We start from the raw sequence: 19,669 nt of genomic DNA on the forward strand, positions 1-19,669 counted from the left end.
GTGACTAGACTGGAAGCAATGTGAGAGTCCTGTGGCAGGAGCTGTGTGTGTGTGTGTGTGTGTGTGTGTGTGTGTGTGTGTGTGTGGCGCTTGGGTTTGAGGGTGTGTGAGAGAATGACACAAGCACCTTCTGAAACTCCCTTCTTCAGGTCCCTCACACTCTGACTTACCTCCTTGGAGAGAACCCTCTCCTGCCCCTAAGGCCATACCTGTGCCGGTGGGTCATCTTGATGTTCTCAGGGCTCATGGGGCTATGGGATGCCAGAACATTTCCCCGTGGAGTGCTGGTGCCTGAACATGCAGGGCTTAGCTTATCCAAGCCTGGAAATTCCTGTTGAGAAATGAAGGCCTGTTCACACAGAGTAAAGAATAGGTAAGTAATTAAGGGGTAGGAGGGAGGAGCTGGCTGAGCCAGAACTGTCAATTTCTGTGTGCAATGACCCTTTCAGCACTAAGAGACTCTCCTAACTACACTGGAATCCAGACTAGAAGCCATGAGACGCTGGGCTGAGAAAAGCACATTTGGACTAGGATGATGCTGATCCAATTCCCGACACAATGTTAACAGGCTTTCCCATTACAGAAAGCACAAGATCTGTAAAGGAAGACATGAAGAATTGATTGGCAGTCAGTGGGTACATCTCACATAAGGATTGGGGCTGGGCCAATCCCTTGGATTGTGAAATGGCCAGGCTCTTAAGAGACTTGGACTATGCTGTCTATGACAGTCTATGGGGAGACAGGGCACAAAACAGCATAGTTAGATTTTAACATAATTAAGTTCTTATTAAGTAAGTTGACTTCTGGGCAGAAATTTCTCATTTCAAACCCTCCTGGATTTCAGCATTTTGTTTGTGTCCCTGTTTGCAGCACTGAGGAAATAAAGCACAGCTCTGCAAGGTTTCCTCAAGCCCTTCGTCATCTGTGCAACCAGGAGCTCCAACTCCACAAGAGTATTTCCTGAAGCAGTGGCAGATTTTTCACCCTCTTTTCCCAAAGCACACAGAGGGCTGCAATATGTTTCTGCAATCTAAGAGGACACCTTCATGTGCACAGGAGAGACCTTAATGCTCATGGATATGTATTTTTGTGTTTTTTGCTGAAGTGACCTGATTATTGGCACGGTGGACAATCTGCTCCGTGGCCTGACTCTTGCTTGCCTGGGCTGCCTGTGAAGTCTTCATGCAGCAGAGGGCAGAGAAGCAGAAATCTCCAAACGCATGGCAGGGGACACTCTTCCTTTCGAGAGGGAGCAAGAAGATCGTGCGCATTGCTCCCTGCCTTCCTCCCCTCTGTGGTGGGGATAACTTCGCCCTCCCACTTTCCTTTAGTTTATGGTACAGGTTTAGAGGAAATGACAGCTGGTTCTGCAGGAGGAGCAGAACTGGATCAGCTTACATGGTAGAGGCTGGCCCGCATCATCTGGAACTGATCAATCAGCTTCTTATGCAAAGGCCGCATTTCTGGGTGCACGAACTTCTCATGAACTGCTAGCCCAACTCCGAGGACATGGACCTGTAACAGTGACAAACAAGGCTGCTCTACCAATCAGGAAGCAGCCTCTGAGGACTACCTACAGGCTGCAGCACATGGCCTTTCCCACAGGCCATTGGCCTCCAAGTCCTGAAAGCCATACCTGCTCCTGCATGAGCTCCTTGAGCTGGGTGATTTTCTCAGCATCTGCTGGGTGCTTGATGATGTAATCTTTATCAAAGAAGGCCTGTGAAAGGAATCAGTAAATCAGGAAGACTTCTCAGGACTACCACTTAGACGGGTCACCCAGAGATGGGCCAACCAGGAGGCTTGAGTACAAAGGTGCCAGTAAAAGACAGCCAGGTTGCCTCTATAGGCATATATACAAGCACCTCCAGGCTAGCCCATTTGAACACCTGGCCATCAGAGATGTTTTTAGTGTTTGAGAAGGACTGAAGGTGGTCACGTCCCACAGAGCCTAGATAGTCTGGGAAGGATGAGCAGGGTTAGTGACCTGGGACCAAAGCCTAGCTTTTTAGCCAGCCTACAACTAATTTTTCCTAAATGGGTGGGCTTTAGGACTCCTCTAGGAGGCCATTTAACACCCTTTCAGAATCGGACAGATTACACATTTATCAGGGTCCGCAGAATAAAAATGAAGAAAAGGCTCCACCAGGGAGCTGTGCCACAGAAACAGCAGAGAGCTGTGGACCTCACTCCGGAACCATGCCAAGTTAGCTTAGTTAGGAGAGGGCTGGTTGGGAAGGCTGTCCAAGGAGTCTTCAATCTTAAGAAGAGAAGCCTGCACACCACCTCCCCAGCCAGGCTGCCTGCATGCATTTTGGTCAGGGTCCTAACTCACCTCCTGATAGCGTGCAATGCCTCCATTGACAGCTGCATCTATGACACCATTCAGGCACATGCTGAGCAGGTTGATGTTGCCATGTACTTGTTTGTGTTGATACTGGCTGATCAGGGCCCGCAGCTCCTGATTCTTATTCTCAACCACTTGGATGGCATTCTCCAGAGGGCTCACCTCCACCTGGGGCACACAGAACAATGTCACCCAGGACTCATCATGTTCCTGAGAGTAAGGATCTAAGATCTCTGATGCTGATTCCTGTTCCTTGCTCCTAGGGACTTGAGACTCCCTGGCCCCATATAGCTTTCTTTTCTAATTCGTGGGTACTTGAAATTATAGTAAATAACGAAGATCATCAGTTCTGCAATCAGCTCTGGCTTCCTGAATCTCAAGAGAACGGTTTTCTTATTTGTAGAATGGGATGTTAAAAACAGTTGCTGTCTAGGGATATTGTGTCCTTTGGCTAAGAGAAGCATGCAGGGCTGGCACAGGATGGACCTAGGCCAGACAAGTGGCTGAAGTGGTCTTTGCCCTCTGTGAAAGTTCCCTGGAGCTAAGGCTGAGGGAGCAGTGTGACGCTCTTCCCGTTTGAGTCTTATCTCACCAGTTCCCGCCTCTCCACTTCAAACCATCGAGAGATGCCAGGCAAGCTGTGGGTCAGGGTCAGTGTGGTGCGTTCAATCCACAGGCTCTGCAAAGGAGGGCACAGGCAAGTAGAGGCAAGTTTTGCCATACCGTACCTACCCGAGGGATGCAACAGTGACAGTACCCAAGAAAGTGGGCTTTCCCCCGGACTTGCTGTGAGTTCTGCCCCTGCTTTCTTAGATTTGTTCACCTTGAATTCATTCTCCTTGTCCTTGGGGCCTTTGTGAAAAGGCCTGTCGTACCGGAACTTCCTCACATTGTTGACACGGTAGAAGCTCTTGACACGGTCTGGGACCCTATCCATCTGCAGAACATCCACATAATCTGGAATAGGCGTCACTGCATAGATCTGCAAGTCTGGGCAGGAAGTGAAGGGGAAACCCAGACATTCCAAAGCAAAGGACCTAAGTTGCTGATCCTTGTCATCTCCTGTAAGGACAGCAGAACACACTACCCTGTTCCCTGCTGGAAATGGAAGTGGAGGCAGCAGCATTTCAATAGGCAAAACAGGGCCCAAGCACAATCAGAAAATATTTCTCCACCCCTTTCCCAGCCTACTTTTGCAGTGAGCCTTATGAGCATCCTGCCACAGGGACACACCACCAGCTCAGTGCTCTTGAGTGCCCTTTAAAAAATAAATGGAATAAAGTTAGAAGTGAGAAAAGGTTAAAAGGTCTGCCTCTCCCTTTCTTGACACAACTATATTTAATGTGAAACAATTTATAAGTAAAATACTATTTGGAGTACAGATGGAAAGAAAAGAGATGGGAGTCTGCTTGCTGTCCCCTCTCTGAAACCAGCTTGTCATAGTCATGGTGACTACCACACAGTGTCCAAGAAAGTTGCATGAGAAAGGGTGAGGGGCAGACCAATATTAGCATTCACTTTACAAGTGCTAGCAAACCACAGCAGTTCCATTTCCTTCTGCTCCCTGCATGCCTCGGTCTTTGACAAACACAAGGGATAGTGTACAAGGGAATGGAGCAAGACACACAGGTGTTCTCCCTGTGACAAGAGCCTTGGTCCGCTCTGCACAGTGATTACTCCTGGCTGTCAGGACAAGTCCCTCACAGCGCAGGCTGAGGACTAAGTTGTCAGTGGCAGCCAGTTTAAGGGATCAAGGCCCCTCTGAAGTCTTGTTGATGGGTACCCACAAGACCTCCCATGGGCAAGGGCATGCTACTGTTTCCTTTCCTCTGTGAGGCATGAGTGCCTTGCCAAGTATGGATTTAGTTATAAGGACACACTCAGGTTCAGGACTATGGGTAACTTGGCCTGTGAAGCCAATAACATGGTAGAAGGTCAGTTTGCTGAGTAGGACGCCCCACCCAGGGCCCAGCCCTCCTACCCCCCACCAAGTGTCGAAAGATACACTGTGCATCACACTGCAGGATGGCGTCATCAGGATGATTGGGGTGCTGCATGGCGACAGCCTGGGGAAACTCGCTGAGCATCCGCTGTTGGAAGGCCTCCAGCCTCTCGTAGTCATGGCCACGGCACACATATTCTTTGTTCTGCCACAAACATGAGAGCAAACTCCATGCCTTGTATGAAATCCCTCACCTCAATCTTGTAGTCAGTAGTTAATCATCCCATAAAACATATCCCAGGGGTCTCTTCTGTCCTCAGCTCTCAGGCAGCCATGGGCACAATGCTGAGTCCCTGTCTTAAGGGGAATGAGAGTCAAGGAGGAAAAGAGACAGATGGAGAGAGAACTGGATTGTGGCACGTCAGTCCTGGGGTGATGTCCAGGCTTTGGGACACCTACACATCTTACCCAGAAAGGCAAGCAAGATGGGAGGATGGAATCTTGGAAACTCCTTGTTTACAAAAATAAACAAAACAAAACAAACAACTCCTCAAAGGTTCACATAGGTTACGTTAGTAGGGAGCAGTGGGGAAGGACAATGAGGTATAACAACAACCATGGCAACAACAGTCAATACAAGAAAAGGAAAGGTAGGGTGTGTGTGTGTGTGTGTGTACACATCTGACAGGCCGGAGGCCACAGAGCCCAGCAGATTCCCAAGAGGTAACTGCTGGGACAGCCACCAAAGAATTTTAAATGGGGGGAGAGGTAACCATGTATGTGCTTTTGAAGGATCACTTTGATCAGCTGTCACAAATAGTCTAAATATTGCCCAGTTCCCAGCAACTATTCAGTAACTGTCAGACTCTTTGACAGTAAATTCTTATGCAAATGTGTTAGCAGAATAAATCAATATTATTTGAACTACACATTTCTTCAAATGTTATATTCCTTTTGGTTTGGATTAGGTCTCAGTTTTTCGTGCTGTGGACTGAAGTCTTTTGTAGTCAAGGCACTCCTCCCCCACATCCTGCATCTTCCCTTCTCTCTGCTGTGCTGCCTACCTCAAAGCTGTTAAGGAGTGGATGGCTAAAGAATGTTCCTCTGAGGGCCCAGCTCAGTAGCCTAGTGGCTAAAGCCCTCGCCTTACATATGCCAGGATCCCCTATGGGTGCCAGTTCTAATCCTGGCCACCCTGCTTCCCATCCAGCTCCCTGCTTGTGACCTGGGAAAGCAGTCAAGAATGGCCCCAAAGCCTTGGAACCCTGCACCCATGTGGGAGACCTGGAAGAGGCTCCAGGTTCCTAGCTTCAGATCAGCATAGCTTTGGTTGTTGTGGTCACCTGGAGAGTGACTCAGTGGATGGAAGATCTTCCTCTCTGTCTCTCCTCCTCTCTGTATATCTGACTTTCCAATAAGAATAAATAAATCTTAAAAAAAAAAAAAAGAAAGTTCCTCTGAAACTGGCTAGTGACACTGCCCATCCTGCTGTCTCATCAGATCCATTTCACCAAACAGGTATCAGTATCAGCCCTTCCAGGATATGTCTTCAGAGGAAGAAACAGAGAGGGGCTCTGCAGAGCCAGCCATATGCTTCCCAGATAGGCCTGATTACAGGCCTTGATGGAAGACATCAGGCTCTTCAGAATAGGACGTTTCTCCTGCCTCCCCTCCTTTACTTCTCCTATAATGAGAGTACTCAGCTAAGGCTGGGCTGTGTGCCCAGATGAATCAGAATGGACGGGCAATACCAGAGGGGAAGTCAAAATCAGGAGGAAAAGGCTGGCCAGGCTAATACCAAAGGACAGAGACATTTTAAGTCTCTTATTTAACAAAAAGAATTAGCAGAGAAAGTATCACTGTACAAACATTGATCTTTCATGTTTGCCCATATATATATATAAAACCCTCACCAGGATCTGTTCACAGGTGACATGAGGGGAAATAGAAATCTCTCTAAGAAGGGAGGGAGGGCTGAATGGTTTCTAGTCCCACTTAAGATTAGCAGATAATCACATTTGTGAGGGAAGTCACACAGATGGTCCAGAGAAATCAAACTGACAGAGCTATAGTAATAGATGAACTGTTCATGGGAGGTGAAGGACTACAGGAAGACAGCAGCATACAGTGCTGACCCTGAGACCAGTTGTTGGTCTCAAGTTCGTTCATTCAGGAGCTCCAGCATTCCCAAACAGGACAGAACTGGCTGCCCCTGCTTTGTACTGTTTCCCATATACAAGGGAAACAGCTACCCTCATTGGGATTTATTCCATTTCCCACAGATGGAAGTGAAGACTAGGGAAATTTGTATGCAGGAATCACAGCTCCTAGAGGCTTGCCCTTGCACGGAGATGGGGATGAACTGATTTTTAGCACTTTATACTCTTTGCTATTTTTCTTTTACAAGAGCCTTTGAAACCACATCTGGATATTGAATTTGGGAGAGGCTTTTGGTTTCACTTTTCCCCGCCATTTCTTTTGCTGACCTCCACATCCACTGTTACAAAACAATCAGACCGATTTCAAAATGGGAGGACAGTCGCTGTACGTGAAGGACATCTGGTTCTCCTAAGTAAGCCTCTCTACCCATTGCTTTTCTATTATGAGGAACGCTGCTGTGGAACAGAGCTGGAACCTTCCTGGGGATAGCAGTTAGGCAGAGAAAGCTTGCTGTTTTGTTGCTTACCAGTTTCCAGAGATCATTTATTCGTTTAGCCTAGAATGACTATCACTCAGGAAAAGTACAAGTTGACCTGTCTTAGATTTGAAATGTGATTACCCTGGACTTTTGCTGCTGGTAGATTGGATTTTGTTTCTTAGGGCAATAAGCCCAGTAGACTAAGCTTTTTGTGGCTCATGGATAAAGCAGCTTCTCCAATAATACACGACCCCAAACTTATCAATGCTATGAACAAAGCTATGAACTTTTCTAGCTGCTTGCTGAGATTTGTGGACTCTGGACTTTAGTGAGCTCCTGATATTGGGGCAATCAGAGATGGTCTTAGCTTTAGCTCCAGGGCTCACAGGCAGACTGCTTCTTCTAGGTCATATAACAACAACACATCTCTGGGGTACAGCCTTCAGGCCCAGGTTGGCTATTCATGGAGCTCATGGGTTGTGGAGAGTAAGAAAATCACAACTGCTTAACTTGCTGCAACTCTGAGCTTGGTCACTTTGTCCATTCTGCCTATATTCCAGTTCAGCCTTCTAGGGAATGCTGTAGTCATCATGGGTCAGAGAAGTGGCTGCCTGGAAGAGACCTCCCATAGTCTTAGCTCTTGCAGAGACTGGTGTTCTCAAACCAGCAGTATTCCATTATGGCTGGGCAAGCTCCAGTGTACGTAGGAGGGAGAACACCACCTTAGTGGACAGACCTGGGGAGCCAGCCTCATGCTGAGGTCAGTGTCCAAAAGAGAGGAGTGACATGGAAAGTCCAGCCATTAAAAGCAGAAGCAGGAAGTCAGCTACAGGATGTTCCTAGAACCTGGTCACATCCTGAAGGAACTTTACAGATTTGGTAGGAAAACTATGGTCACTCATTTGTGGTAGCTACAAAACAAAAATAAAAATAAAACACCAAAAAACAGTAGACTAAAATAGTCTGGAGTTGCCAGCCAAATGCCTTTGGTTGACAAGTTAGTCCTGTGGAAAGAAGTATTTAGTAGAATAGACAAAAGAACACAAATTTTAAGTGAATTATGTGTACAATACAAATTCTTGTAATCCTGCCGAATGGGCTCACCCGAAGGAAGAAAGGATGGACTCACCCGAAGGAAGAAAGGAAACTTCCTGCCATAGAAGCCGACACGGAAGAACTCAGGCTCCAGACGCTGTTGCTCCATAATGTTGTCATAGTAGCTGGCCTCCATTTTCTGTGAACCAGAAAGACGACTACCTTCAGGTTGGTTTGACTGCTGCTGGTGCCCAGAGCAGGTTCTCCTAGGTAACTTGCTCTGTGTAAGGATGAAGTGAGTCCCTAACCATGGCTAACTTATCTCCAGGGAGTTGCATCACACAAGAGGAAGTCCTTCTCCAAAGCTGTCTGATGATGGGCTCAGGACTGGCCCACTCTCTGCAGCCCTGTACAGATGTCTTGAGTACCTTTGTTGGGTTGGGTCTAGCCTGACGGAAAAATGGGCTTGCACTTGTTGGATACATATTTTACATAATGTCTTCTGTCAGTATTTTTGGTTTTGGCTGACATGCATTACATGAGCTGATCCCTGACTTGGCACAACTACTAGCAATTCTCAATATCACTTCCCATGATCCATTCTTGTTTGTCTATCATCTAAGATGCTAACAACTACATTGAGGAAGGCTCAGTTGTTATCATCATTGGTACTGGTTTCAGTTTAGATATTAAACTTGGAAAGTTAATTAATATCCATTATGTCTAGTATTACCAAGTTTAGTCTTGGCCAACTTGGCTTTTGCTTTCAGAAAACAAAACAAAACAAAACAAAACAAAACAAAACAAAACAAAAACTGACTGAAACTTTTCTTGGGAAGATAGCTGTAATGTTGTCAATCAAGTCAGCCTGTTAAGGAGCAGCGACCTATATAGACTAGTCAAGGACTTTTGGTAAAAGGCTGTAGTAATACTCTGATCTAGATCAGGATCAGAGCACAGAAGAGATTAAGTGCAGCATGAAGGGGGTTCTGGGCAGGATGGGCTCAGATTGCTGGCTTCTTTTAGCTGAGGAGATCAGCAGCTACTTTGGTTCATAACTCAGAACCACCAAGTATGGAAAATTTAGCGGCCTTTTAAAGTCCACGGTACATCTGACTTAATCTTTCAGCATTTTGCTCCAAGATGAAAACAAGGATGGGTACTAAAAAGAGACTATAAGCCAAAGTGGGGAAAAGTTCTTGTAAATTTTTTCAAGAAATAATTCTTGAACATATCAATATTAAACAAAAATACTTCCCCTTTGAAACTCCCATCATATTCTGCCTGTGTTGGCTTCTCCCCCTCCCCAAATAACAGGGGCCCTTGGGGTCCAGATTACACAATCATTTGTCAGGTGTGTGTTTTGGCTCCCCAGACTACAAGTGTTTCACAGGAAGGATCCTTGGCCTCTCCTTCTGTGAAGCACTAAAATAAGGGTGGGGCCCATTGGGAGTGCTCACTCAGAACTGACCAGGAAGATCCTGGCATGTCTGGTTGGGGCCAGGGTTGGGAAAGGGGCTGAGCTCACCCGAATCCAGCTGAGGCTCTGATAGTCATAGAGGCTCTCGTACTGACATGCCAGCTCCCTGCACAGTGGGATCCCGAACTCCCAGCTCTGTACCAGAAATAAGAACAGGGCTTCAGCACCTCAGGCAACCCCACAATGGCCAATACCCACATCAGACACACAGAAGACACAATAAAAAGTTTCCTTGATCTCCAACTTACATGGTACAAAGAACACGTGCCTCTAAATCAGTGTGTAGAGCATGACGCACATCTTGGTGGCTTTCTAGCCTGAGCAGTTTTTGGGTCTCTGTTATAATGTCATCATTTCTAAGAGGCCTTCTTCAACTATGGTGGCAAGAATAGGTATTTTCTTTGTCCATTTCTGTTTGTTACTCTGAATTCACTAAAAATTTTAAAATTACTTTTTCTGTGTGCATCTCTCCCTCTGTGTGTGTATGAGAGAGAGAGAGAGAGAGAGAGAGAGAGAGAAAGAAACACCAATCTATTGATTTACACCCCAAGTATCCACATGACATGGGTCTGGGTTTGAAACCAGCAATCAAGAACTCAATCCAGGTCTCCTTGGTGAACTACCACTACTGTATCCCAGTCTGCACTGTCAGGAGTCAGACTGTAGGAATTAAATCTTAGTACTCTGGTGTGGGACATTAGCATCTTAAATACTAGGCTAAATGCCTGCTCCCTGAAGTTTTGTTACTAAAAAAGAAATTAGGGCTCAGTGTTATATTCCAGTGGGTTAAGCTGCTATCTGTAATGCTGACATTTCATATGGGTGCTGGTTTAAGTACCAGCTGGTCCATTTCTTACCCAGCCTCTTGTTAATGAAGGGAAAGCAGTGAAAGATGGCCCAAGACCTTGAGCTCCCTGCATCCACATGGGAGACAGAAGGGGTTTTAAGTTCCTGGTTTTGGCCTAGCCCGTCCTTGGCCATTGTAGCCATTTGGGGAGTGAACCAGTGGATAGCAGATTTCTCTCTGCAACTCTACCTTTTAAATAAATAAATAAACCCTTCAGAAATATTTAACTTTTTTCTTGTACTAATCTCGATTAGATAATAATCTGTATAAGGACCAAAAACCCAGTTTATTATCAGAGCATAGAACAATGCTAAGCATATACTCAATAGTTACTTGATGAGTTAATGAAACATTGATTCCCCTTCCCTTCCCTCTGCCTCCCCTGCCCTCCCCTCCCCTCCCCTCCCTTTCTCTCTCCTCTCCTCTCCTCCTCTTTCCTTTGTGTGTGTGTGTGATCCTTGAGTTAGGCTTCAGCTGATCCTTGCCTGTTTGGACCCCAGGCTATCATTTTGGTATAGGCATTATGGTGGCAAATGACAGGTCTATCCCACAGGTGCTTGAGGAAAGCTGCAGTGACCTTCACTAAGGGACAATATTGTCCCTTTCCTCCTTCTTCTTAAAAAAATATAAACACACACACATGTTTACAGGGCTGATGTGATGGTTCAGTTGGCTAATCTCCTTGCAAGCACCGGGATCCCATACGGGTACTGGTTCCTATCCTGGCTGCTCCACTTCCCATCCAGTTTCCTGTTCATGGCCTGGGGAAGCAGTGAAGGATGGCCCGGGACCTTGGGAATCTGCACCCATGTGACAGACTCTGAGGAGGCTCCTGGCTCTTGGCTTTGGATCAGCTTAACTCTGGTCACTGTAATCATTTGGGGATTCAATCTATTGGGGACTGAACCAGTGGATAGGAGATCTTTCTGTCTCTCCTTTCTGTAAATCTACCTTTCCAATAAAAATAAATATTTTTAATTTAAAATCAAAAATATTTAATTAATTTATTTGAAAGTCAGAGTTACAGAGGGAGAGACGGAGAGAGACTGATGTTCCATTTTGTTTACTATCCAGATAGCTGCAATGGCTGGGGCCAGGCCAGGTTGAAGTCAAAGAACCAGGAACTTCTCCCAGTTTCCCACATGGATTGCACGGCAGGGTCCCAAGTACTCGGGTCACCTTCCTCTGATTTTCCCAGGCCACAGCAAGGAGTGGTATGGGAAGTGAATGTCAGGGAAGACTCTGCTATTCATAGAGGCTCTCGTACTGACATGTGAGCTCCCTGCCTAGTAGGATCCCAAAACCCCAGCTCTGTACTGGAAATAAGAACAGGGCTTTAGCACCTCAGTCAGCTTTACCTGCCATGCCATAATGTTGGCCCCTTCCTTTTCCTTTGAATACAGTTTTTTTCTCTATCATGTAGACTGGGAGTAATTGTGTACTTGATGTTTTGCTCAATATTAATTAATTTTTTATCATAGGAAATTTAAAATATATGAAAAAGTAGAGAGAATATAAGAATAAATCCCTAGGTACTCATCATGCAGCCTCAACAATGACTAACTCATAACCAATCTTGCAGTATTCATACCCCATCCACTTACACCTCCCCATAGTTTCTAAAGCAAATCTCAGGCATCATAGAGTTTCACCAGTAAATATGTTATAGTATTCTAATTAGCATTAGGGAGAAGAAAAACAACTTCATTTGGGATAGTGTTTCTCCAAAAGAGCATATTATTTTCTTTCTTAGAAGAAATTAATGCTGTATGCATTGAAATTACATGACAAATTAAAAAGACTGAAACAAACCAAAGAAAATTTTAAACAGACCCTAATGCCTCTGCTTTGGTGAGCTAGAAAATCTCTTGTGCCCCTGCAATGCAGATTCCAAGGGAGCACATGTCAGCCCTTTCTCTAGCACCAAGGGCTGCTTGAGTAGATTTCAGCCAAGGACTTACAACAGGTTCTGTCTGGCAGGCAGCTCCAGGGGGTCTGGCTCAGCTGCTGAGCTGTACACACATTTTTGGTCCACCTGCCAAGATCTGCCCCATGGGGGACTGCTCATTTGGGCAAGGAGGGTCCCATGGAGGGCCTCTGCCTGCTGGCAATGTAGCTCCCAGTAAACAGGTCTATTCTACTGGGGTCAATACTCATAAGCCTTGGTGTTATCTTTTGTTCTGCTTTGTAACCCTCTGTTACAAAGCTACCCCTTCCCCAATTATCTTTAGCATGAAGCAGGAGCAAGTTTTAAGACATTGTGCCAGCCTTGAGATTGTCTGCTGGAATACAGAGTGGCTCTGACAGCAGCAACAGCTACCTCTGCACCCAGGCAGGGATGGTTCTGCAGGTTCAGTGCAATATCATGTGTGTTTTCTCCTTCAAGCAGGAGGCAAAGCAAACTCTTTACTGGTGTCTGAAATCCAGTCATTTTTCATCAGTTTTGGCAGATATGTAGTTTGGCATATAACCCTGTTGCCCTCTCAGGGATGACACAGAAAGTTGCAGTGATTTAATCTAATAGCAAAACAAGGGCTTTAGAGGTCTGAATCAGCAGTCTCCTTCAGAGACACATGGGCTGCCACAGTGAACCCTCAGGAAGGAGTCCAAGCTCATCACCACGGAACAGGCAGCCCTGATGTCTCACATGACAGATGAAGAGGGACCAGAGGTGCAGCCTCCCCTCCTGTTTGTTCCTCTGCCTGGGGTAGCAGACCAGCTCCCAATATCCCCGGCCCCTTTCTTCTCTTAATTCTCACGCTACCACACTCCCGCTATTTGAAAGTTCTCTCTTCTTGGGAGAACTGATTCTCTGGAATGCATCTCAGTTCACCTTGTAGAAGCTTCCTAGGTTAACTAGATCACTTCCCAAGAACTTCCCAGGCCTTCACTATTGTCATGAGACATCTTGGGTACCCAGGTGATGAACATGGGACCAAAGGAGACTGGGTTATCTAAAGTAGATTATGGGGATGCTGGGAAGTATGGAAGAAATGTCAGGGGGTGGGTTTCGCTTTAGAGACAGGTGTGCTGGCAGTGCGGAAGGTTTAGAACCCTTAACCTGACCTTCTTAGTTCTTTCCTTTTCTGCCCTCCCTCTAGTGCCAAACAACTTGGCCAAATTTTGCTTTTTTCTGGAGTCATTTAAAAAAATCAGAACTCTTTGAAGAACTGGTCAGTCTCACTAATGGTTCCATCAAGAGCTGAGGCACAGAAACAGAGAAAGTGGACCTCCTGTATGAGCCTAGCAGAGTGGCTCTGATAAATGGCCCTTTGAGGAAGAATCTAACAAGGGCTCACTTAGTAGTCTAGGTCCTGTACAGACTGCGCCTTCAGGGTCTACACAGTCTTCCAGTCCTTCTGCCCTTCCTGCTTATCTTCATACTCCCTAGTCCATATGAAGGGTTAGTTCTATATTTCTATGCATTACCAGTGTAGGATGAAGAGGGGGCCATTCTTGATCAGAGGTCCTGTTAGGAGGCTTAATCGAATTTGGACAAGTCTCCTCTCTGTGCTGAAGAAAGAAAAAGAGGACTAACACTAAAAACAACTATGAACACTCACACCACGCTTATTGCATTTGCTCTGTGTTGGAAAGTCTCTGTGGGCAAGTGGAAGCTCCAGGTCAGCTAGGTGCTATGAAGGTCACTCCATGAAGACTGTGCCAATGAGTAGCCTATGTCAGGCCCTTACTATCAAGGAGAGGCACAATCATTACGGCTGACACTAACCACAGACCTTCCTTCTGGGCTCAGTTATAAAGAACTATGGTTTTGGAAGAGTTCTTGCTTGCTTCTGCATTTGAATTCTGTAAGAGTAAATGTTTTCTCAGTGAATATTAACAAACACAGAAGTCTTCTACATTACGTAAAATTGAAGAATTTTTCTGATTTACAGGTAAGAGCCATTCATGTTTAAATATTTTTTTGATAATGAAAAGATTCTTTTTTTTTTAATTTTTTTTAAAGATTTTATTATTATTGGAAAGCCGGATATACAGAGAGGAGGAGAGACAGAGAGGAAGATCTTCCATCTGATGTTTCACTCCCCAAGTGAGCCGCAACGGGCCGGTACGCGCCAATCCGATGCCGGGAACTTGGAACCTCTTCCGGGTCTCCCACGTGGGTGCAGGGTCCCAATGCATTGGGCCGTCCTCAACTGCTTTCCCAGGCCACAAGCAGGGAGCTGGATGGGAAGTGGAGCTGCCGGGATTAGAACCGGCGCCCATATGGGATCCCGGGGCTTTCAAGGCGAGGACTTTAGCCGCTAGGCCACGCCACCGGGCCCATGAAAAGATTCTTAAACAATTTTGATTCATTTGTGTAAGAGGCTCGATCAATACAGATTCATGAATGACTCCACTTGAGCTTTTCAAAGTGTGCTTAAGGATGAGTAGAATGGCTTCAATAAGTTACACACCCTCAGCTTTCCAATCATTGCCTGGGCCACACCCAGTAGTCAGTGGTCAGAGGACTTCACAGAGAGTTCTACCAGAGATGGGAGGTGGATGACTAGGAAGTCCCTAGAAAGACTGAACCAACACTGACCAATGCTGCCAAACCCAGTGTATCAAGTTTGAGTAAGAGGACCTCAATATGAGAAGGTCAGACTGTGCACTAGGGAAGGAAAACCTGAGTAAGAACAAACACTAATATAAGCTGATACAGGGTCTCCTTTGGCCATGGTTAAAACCTGTTCACTGCTACTATTCACATTTTCTATGGCAGCAGATTAGAAAGTCGCATGGATTCTTTATGTAAATCTAATAAACTTACATGAGGTTCAAGGAGCCTCTGCTATAGCAGCCTTAGCATTTACTGATTGCAAAACTGGTGTGTGGGGTTTTCTCTTACACATGCAATCTGGAATAGAATGCCTTCAAAGTTACAGAATTAAACCTTTTTTTTTTCTTCTCCAGAGAAAATAAACATGATGCATACACGGGCGCCCACCCACTGACCAACCTACTTTTATCCTCTGCAGTTGCTACCAATCCTGTAGTGTCAAGATGTTATTTGTGCATTACAGCAAAAGCCAAAGGACTACAGGTCTGCCTAATGACACTTACCTTGCCTTTGTTGAAATAGTGGATGATCTTCCGGCACAATCCCTCTTTCCGCTGCCACTCTGTCTGAGATGGGTAGTGGAGGAATTCCCGCAGTGGCCGGTCCTCCCACTGCAGCAGCTCAAAGTAGAGGAGCAAAGTGAACGCAGCCTCTGTTGGGGGGACAGGCAGCTTCCTCTCAGGGCCCAGAACCAGGCTGGTCCCAGGGGACTGTGCTGAGCAAATGCCAACGCAAGGCAAGTGCAGCTCAAGCCAGGGAAATTGGACATCAAAAATCAGACAGTGAGATAAGCCAATGACTCTTGGCCACAGCATGAAGGCATCAAAGATCCTGGCAGACAAACTGGAGCTGGTCACCTATTTTGGCTCCAGATTAAAAAAAAAAAAAAAAACAAAGAAAAAAAATAATGGCTCAGTGACCGGAGTCTGTGTACAGGCTGCCTTGCTTTGGGAGATACTGGTGTGTCTGAGAGAGCTCTTAAATACCTTTCTGTTCAGCTTCCCTTCCAACTTTCTCAGAGCTGGCTGGCACTCAGGGATTAGCACTGCCCAAGGCTTTCCACAGCTCTCTCTAAGCCATCCTCACTGGCTCCAGCTCCATTTTCCATTCACAGCATGGCCCTGGGAATGATCCTTTCTCTCTTTTCTCCACTGTTTGTAAAAGAAACAAAGTGAAACTGTGTGATGGGCCTGGAGCAGAGGCTCCATTCTTGGAGGAAACTAAATTGAAAAACACCCAGAGTGGAAGTCCAGCCACTTTAATTGTGGAACAGTTACAGAGGGTGAGGCAAAAGCACAGCAATTGGTATTGTGGCTTCCTGAATTCTAGGAGCTAAGTCACAATGAGTGGTAGCCACTGGTTAGAGTCCTAATTATACAATCTTCTCTTTTTTTGTTCTATTTGCTAATTTTCTTGGATACCTCCTGCTGGCAAATTAATTAGTTCTAGCTTCCCTTTGGCTTTCAAGGCCTCTCTCAAACTTGTTCCTCGTGGCTATAAAGAATTTTGTTTCTAACCATTTTGTGACCCACATCTATTTTTAGCCAGGCTCACCTGTCTGTGGACTCTCCAGGATCCTCATCCTGCCTTGTTTGTGTCCTTGCAAGGAAGCCCATTCCTTCTTGCTGGGGTCAAATCTGGGAAGTCTTTTCCTTCAGAGGGCAAAAGAGACTTTTCTCTCTGTGGCACTCTGGGCCTTGCGTTTGAATTTTGGAAACCATGTAAAATCTTGCTTCCCATATAAAATCTTGGCCATATTCTCTACAGGTGTCTTTACTGGGGTCTCCAGAGACAAGGCTTAGCTCCCTCTCTCCACCTAAATTCCTGATCCAGCCTCTTAGTCCAGGCCCAGACCTCTAGAAGTTTAGCAAATGTCTCTACTGATAAATGGAGCTTATCACAGTCTCTCCACTCCTCTCTCAAACAATTATTGGCATCATGGGTGGAAAAGGCTGCAGAAAATGGTAGATCTAGTCAGCTATTTTAGATTTAATTCTTATTAAGTTGGGCTATCAAGAGAGGTATCATCTGAACCAAGCAACCCCTAACACCCTGACATCTTCAGGGAAGGATGGCAGAGTCAGTTTCTGCAAATCCACCTAACTCTAGTCCTATCTGCAGACTAGGACAGCTTGAATTTCTGGGCGAGTCACACAAATTCAAGCCCTTTATCCTTGTGGTCAAGAAGTAGTATCTGGTCACCACAGCAGAAAAGATGGGTATTTTGGGGGAACTATGCATAGCACATATACTTTCCTGATTCAGTGTGACTCTCTGTAAACAGGGAATAACAAACACCCTGAAAGGCTTTGAAATTGTTCTGGTTAGAAAGGTCTTAGTAATGCTTTAAATTGCAGATACATGAAAGAGCCCCTGCCTGGCCAGTCAAGAAGATGAACTTTCATACTCTCCACCTGGAGCTCAATGTGGGGTTGATATGTAATAAGAGAATAGATTTCAAGGCAGCTATGTCTGTGAGCTATTGGTGTCCAAGGATTAGGGGGTATTCCTTTATTATACTATATCACTTGTCTCTAAGAAAAGCTCTGTTATGAGGACAGGATGCTTTAAACTTGGTACACCAGAATTTGGTGGTCACCCTTTAGATCTCAGAGGGAGGGGTGGGCAGTAGGGAAACAGAACAGCCTTGGGCAAGTAGAGGACAGTGGAAGTTCTGTTTTTTTCAAACACATGTTACAAAGGAGCAGAGAGCAAAACACAGGCCCCAGCCTGGAGACTCTCTGCTTCTTTAACGGCAGAGGTGGCTCTCACTTCTCTTCACTCACCAGTGTAGTTTTCGGCCTGCAAGTGCATGTCACAAAGCTTATGGATATAGCGAATATACATCTCTTCTTTGTTAATCTCAGATTTGTAGAAGTTCTGAAAGGTAGAGAAGGAAATATGAATAAAGATGAGAGCATCTACCATATGAACAGGCCATACCTAAACTCCAGGTAGCCAACCAAAGCCCTGGGTGTGCTTGGCAGGAGGAGAAGGATGGGCTTTGGAGGCAGACAGCACTAAAAAAAAAAAAAAAAAAAAAAAAAAAAAAAAAGACCAGCCAGAAACAGTATCAGCTAGGGTAGAACCATGGGCAGCATAAGCAGGTACTGAGGGGCTTTGAGCAGTAGGAAAGAGCAAGAGTGACAGGGCAGATTGCGGATCAGGGTGGGCTGAGTTGGAGAAGGTTAGGGTTGGCAGGACATTGGAAAGGGGTCAGGCTAGAGTTCTGCCCAGAGAGAAGCTCCTACCAATCCTTTCCCAAGTGGGAAACTGACTGTGAGAATCAGGGCTCTAACATACTAGTAACAGAGCTGCTGTTCCGACTCAAATCCTCATTACAGTTCTCAACTTTAGAAGGTCACACCAATCACAATTTAGGACAGAACTATTCCAGTAGGCAGACTCTCACCATCAGGTTAACAGTGCAGCCAATCTTCTTATTCTCTGTTTCCTCTCCTTTCATGCAGTCCCTGGAAGAAGCAGCAGAGATGAATACCTATGACATGAAGTGGTACCTCTGGGACAGTACATAGAACTACACTATCACTGGAGTGCTATTACAAAAAGCCGCGAAGATGCTCTATAGTACAGACTGCTTTCAGAGATGAGGATGGTCTTTTGAGCTACAAGTGTGGACCTGCTTCTAAGGTTCAAAGATCTATGTTCAACTGGCCTTGTTCTGGAGGCAGAGTGCAGAGACAAATGCTCTATCACCAATGTTCTTGGCATAGAAGGGTGTTATCAGTAGAGTGGAAAGCCAAGCACTCAAGTTCAAAGAAGGAAGACATAGAGTTTTCCTTAAATGACAGGTATAATTTTCTGGAAAAGTATTGAGCAAAATCCAGTCAAAAGAATTTAGGTTCAAGATACTGTGACCATAGCAACAATGGCATAGCTGACATGTTTACCATCTAAGTGACCTTTTCCCCTATATGCTTCTTCCTGGGTACCTGTCTTTGGAACTACTTTTCACCAGAAGCAAACAATCTAGTTCTTTCTGATTCAGACACAGCTTTAGCCAGCAGTGGACTATATTTGTACCTAGCGGAGTCTGGGTATTGGAATGGATCATGGCTGGCCGGTGAGAGGCAGTACAATTGATAAATTGAGCCTGAATCCTTCTGAAGAGAGACAGGAGGCTAGCCAAAGCCTGGCTCCTTTGGGCAGGAGCAAAGACCCATTACATAAAAATTAAGGATAAAGAGAACCAGAGCAGTGAATCTCACAAGAGGCCTCCTATACACACAGCCAGTCAGAGTCCAATCTTGTGGTGTCTCCTTCAAGAGGACTCCATACCATTCTGCAGAAGATCTAATTTCTTGTGCTACTGTATATTAGCAGATGTGGGGGAAAGCTGCAGTTTTGTATGAGGACTAGTAGGGCAGAGTAGAGCGTGTATCTTGGCTTTATCTGATGCACAGGCACAGGACCCAGTGAGGAGCAACATAGCTGGGAATGAGAAGTTCAGGTCAAGTCTGAGGCTCTGCATGGTCATTTGGTAAACTGAGTTCTCTACTTGTCCAGCATGCAAAAGGAAGACCCTGATATGACTTCTTACAAAGAGAGATGTTGGAAATCTACACCACTGTCAATGGCATTCTGCAAACCAGCCATGTATCCTCTGGCCACTGTCAGAGTCAGTATCTCTGAGAGATTTGGATCTACTGACCTCTGGGGTTTGTCTATCAGAACATTTACCACATGCAGCATTTTGGTCCTGCATAGGCAAACACAAGTGTTCTGAACATCCTTCTCTAGAACCTGTTCTTTTGTGTTAGCAGAACCAGGAAACTGCTGGGACTTTTCAAGAGGA

At 45.6% G+C, this 19,669-nt stretch overlaps 1 protein-coding gene across 8 annotated transcripts in view; it reads right to left on the reverse strand.

Annotated features, from left to right (window-relative positions):
• DOCK3 (dedicator of cytokinesis 3) overlaps positions 1–19,669 on the reverse strand; it is a 279,756-nt gene that overhangs the window by 15,257 nt on the left and 244,830 nt on the right. For 7 of the 8 annotated variants that reach the window (XM_058679068.1, XM_058679069.1, XM_058679067.1 and 4 more), the window contains 12 exons: positions 18,266–18,326; positions 17,640–17,733; positions 15,357–15,505; positions 9,491–9,577; positions 8,057–8,161; positions 4,353–4,494; positions 3,171–3,337; positions 2,940–3,026; positions 2,336–2,515; positions 1,637–1,720; positions 1,399–1,515; positions 210–331 (listed from right to left, as the gene is read on the reverse strand). In XM_058679068.1, coding sequence (XP_058535051.1) covers positions 210–331; positions 1,399–1,515; positions 1,637–1,720; positions 2,336–2,515; positions 2,940–3,026; positions 3,171–3,337; positions 4,353–4,494; positions 8,057–8,161; positions 9,491–9,577; positions 15,357–15,505; positions 17,640–17,733; positions 18,266–18,326 — 1,395 coding nt within the window. The remainder of the gene's footprint in view (positions 1–209; positions 332–1,398; positions 1,516–1,636; positions 1,721–2,335; positions 2,516–2,939; positions 3,027–3,170; positions 3,338–4,352; positions 4,495–8,056; positions 8,162–9,490; positions 9,578–15,356; positions 15,506–17,639; positions 17,734–18,265; positions 18,327–19,669) is intronic. The other variant, XR_009247405.1, reaches the window with a different exon arrangement.

The sequence above is a fragment of the Ochotona princeps genome, chromosome 21 (genome assembly GCF_030435755.1).
Source record: "Ochotona princeps isolate mOchPri1 chromosome 21, mOchPri1.hap1, whole genome shotgun sequence".
In the NCBI taxonomy this organism is placed as follows: domain Eukaryota; kingdom Metazoa; phylum Chordata; class Mammalia; order Lagomorpha; family Ochotonidae; genus Ochotona; species Ochotona princeps.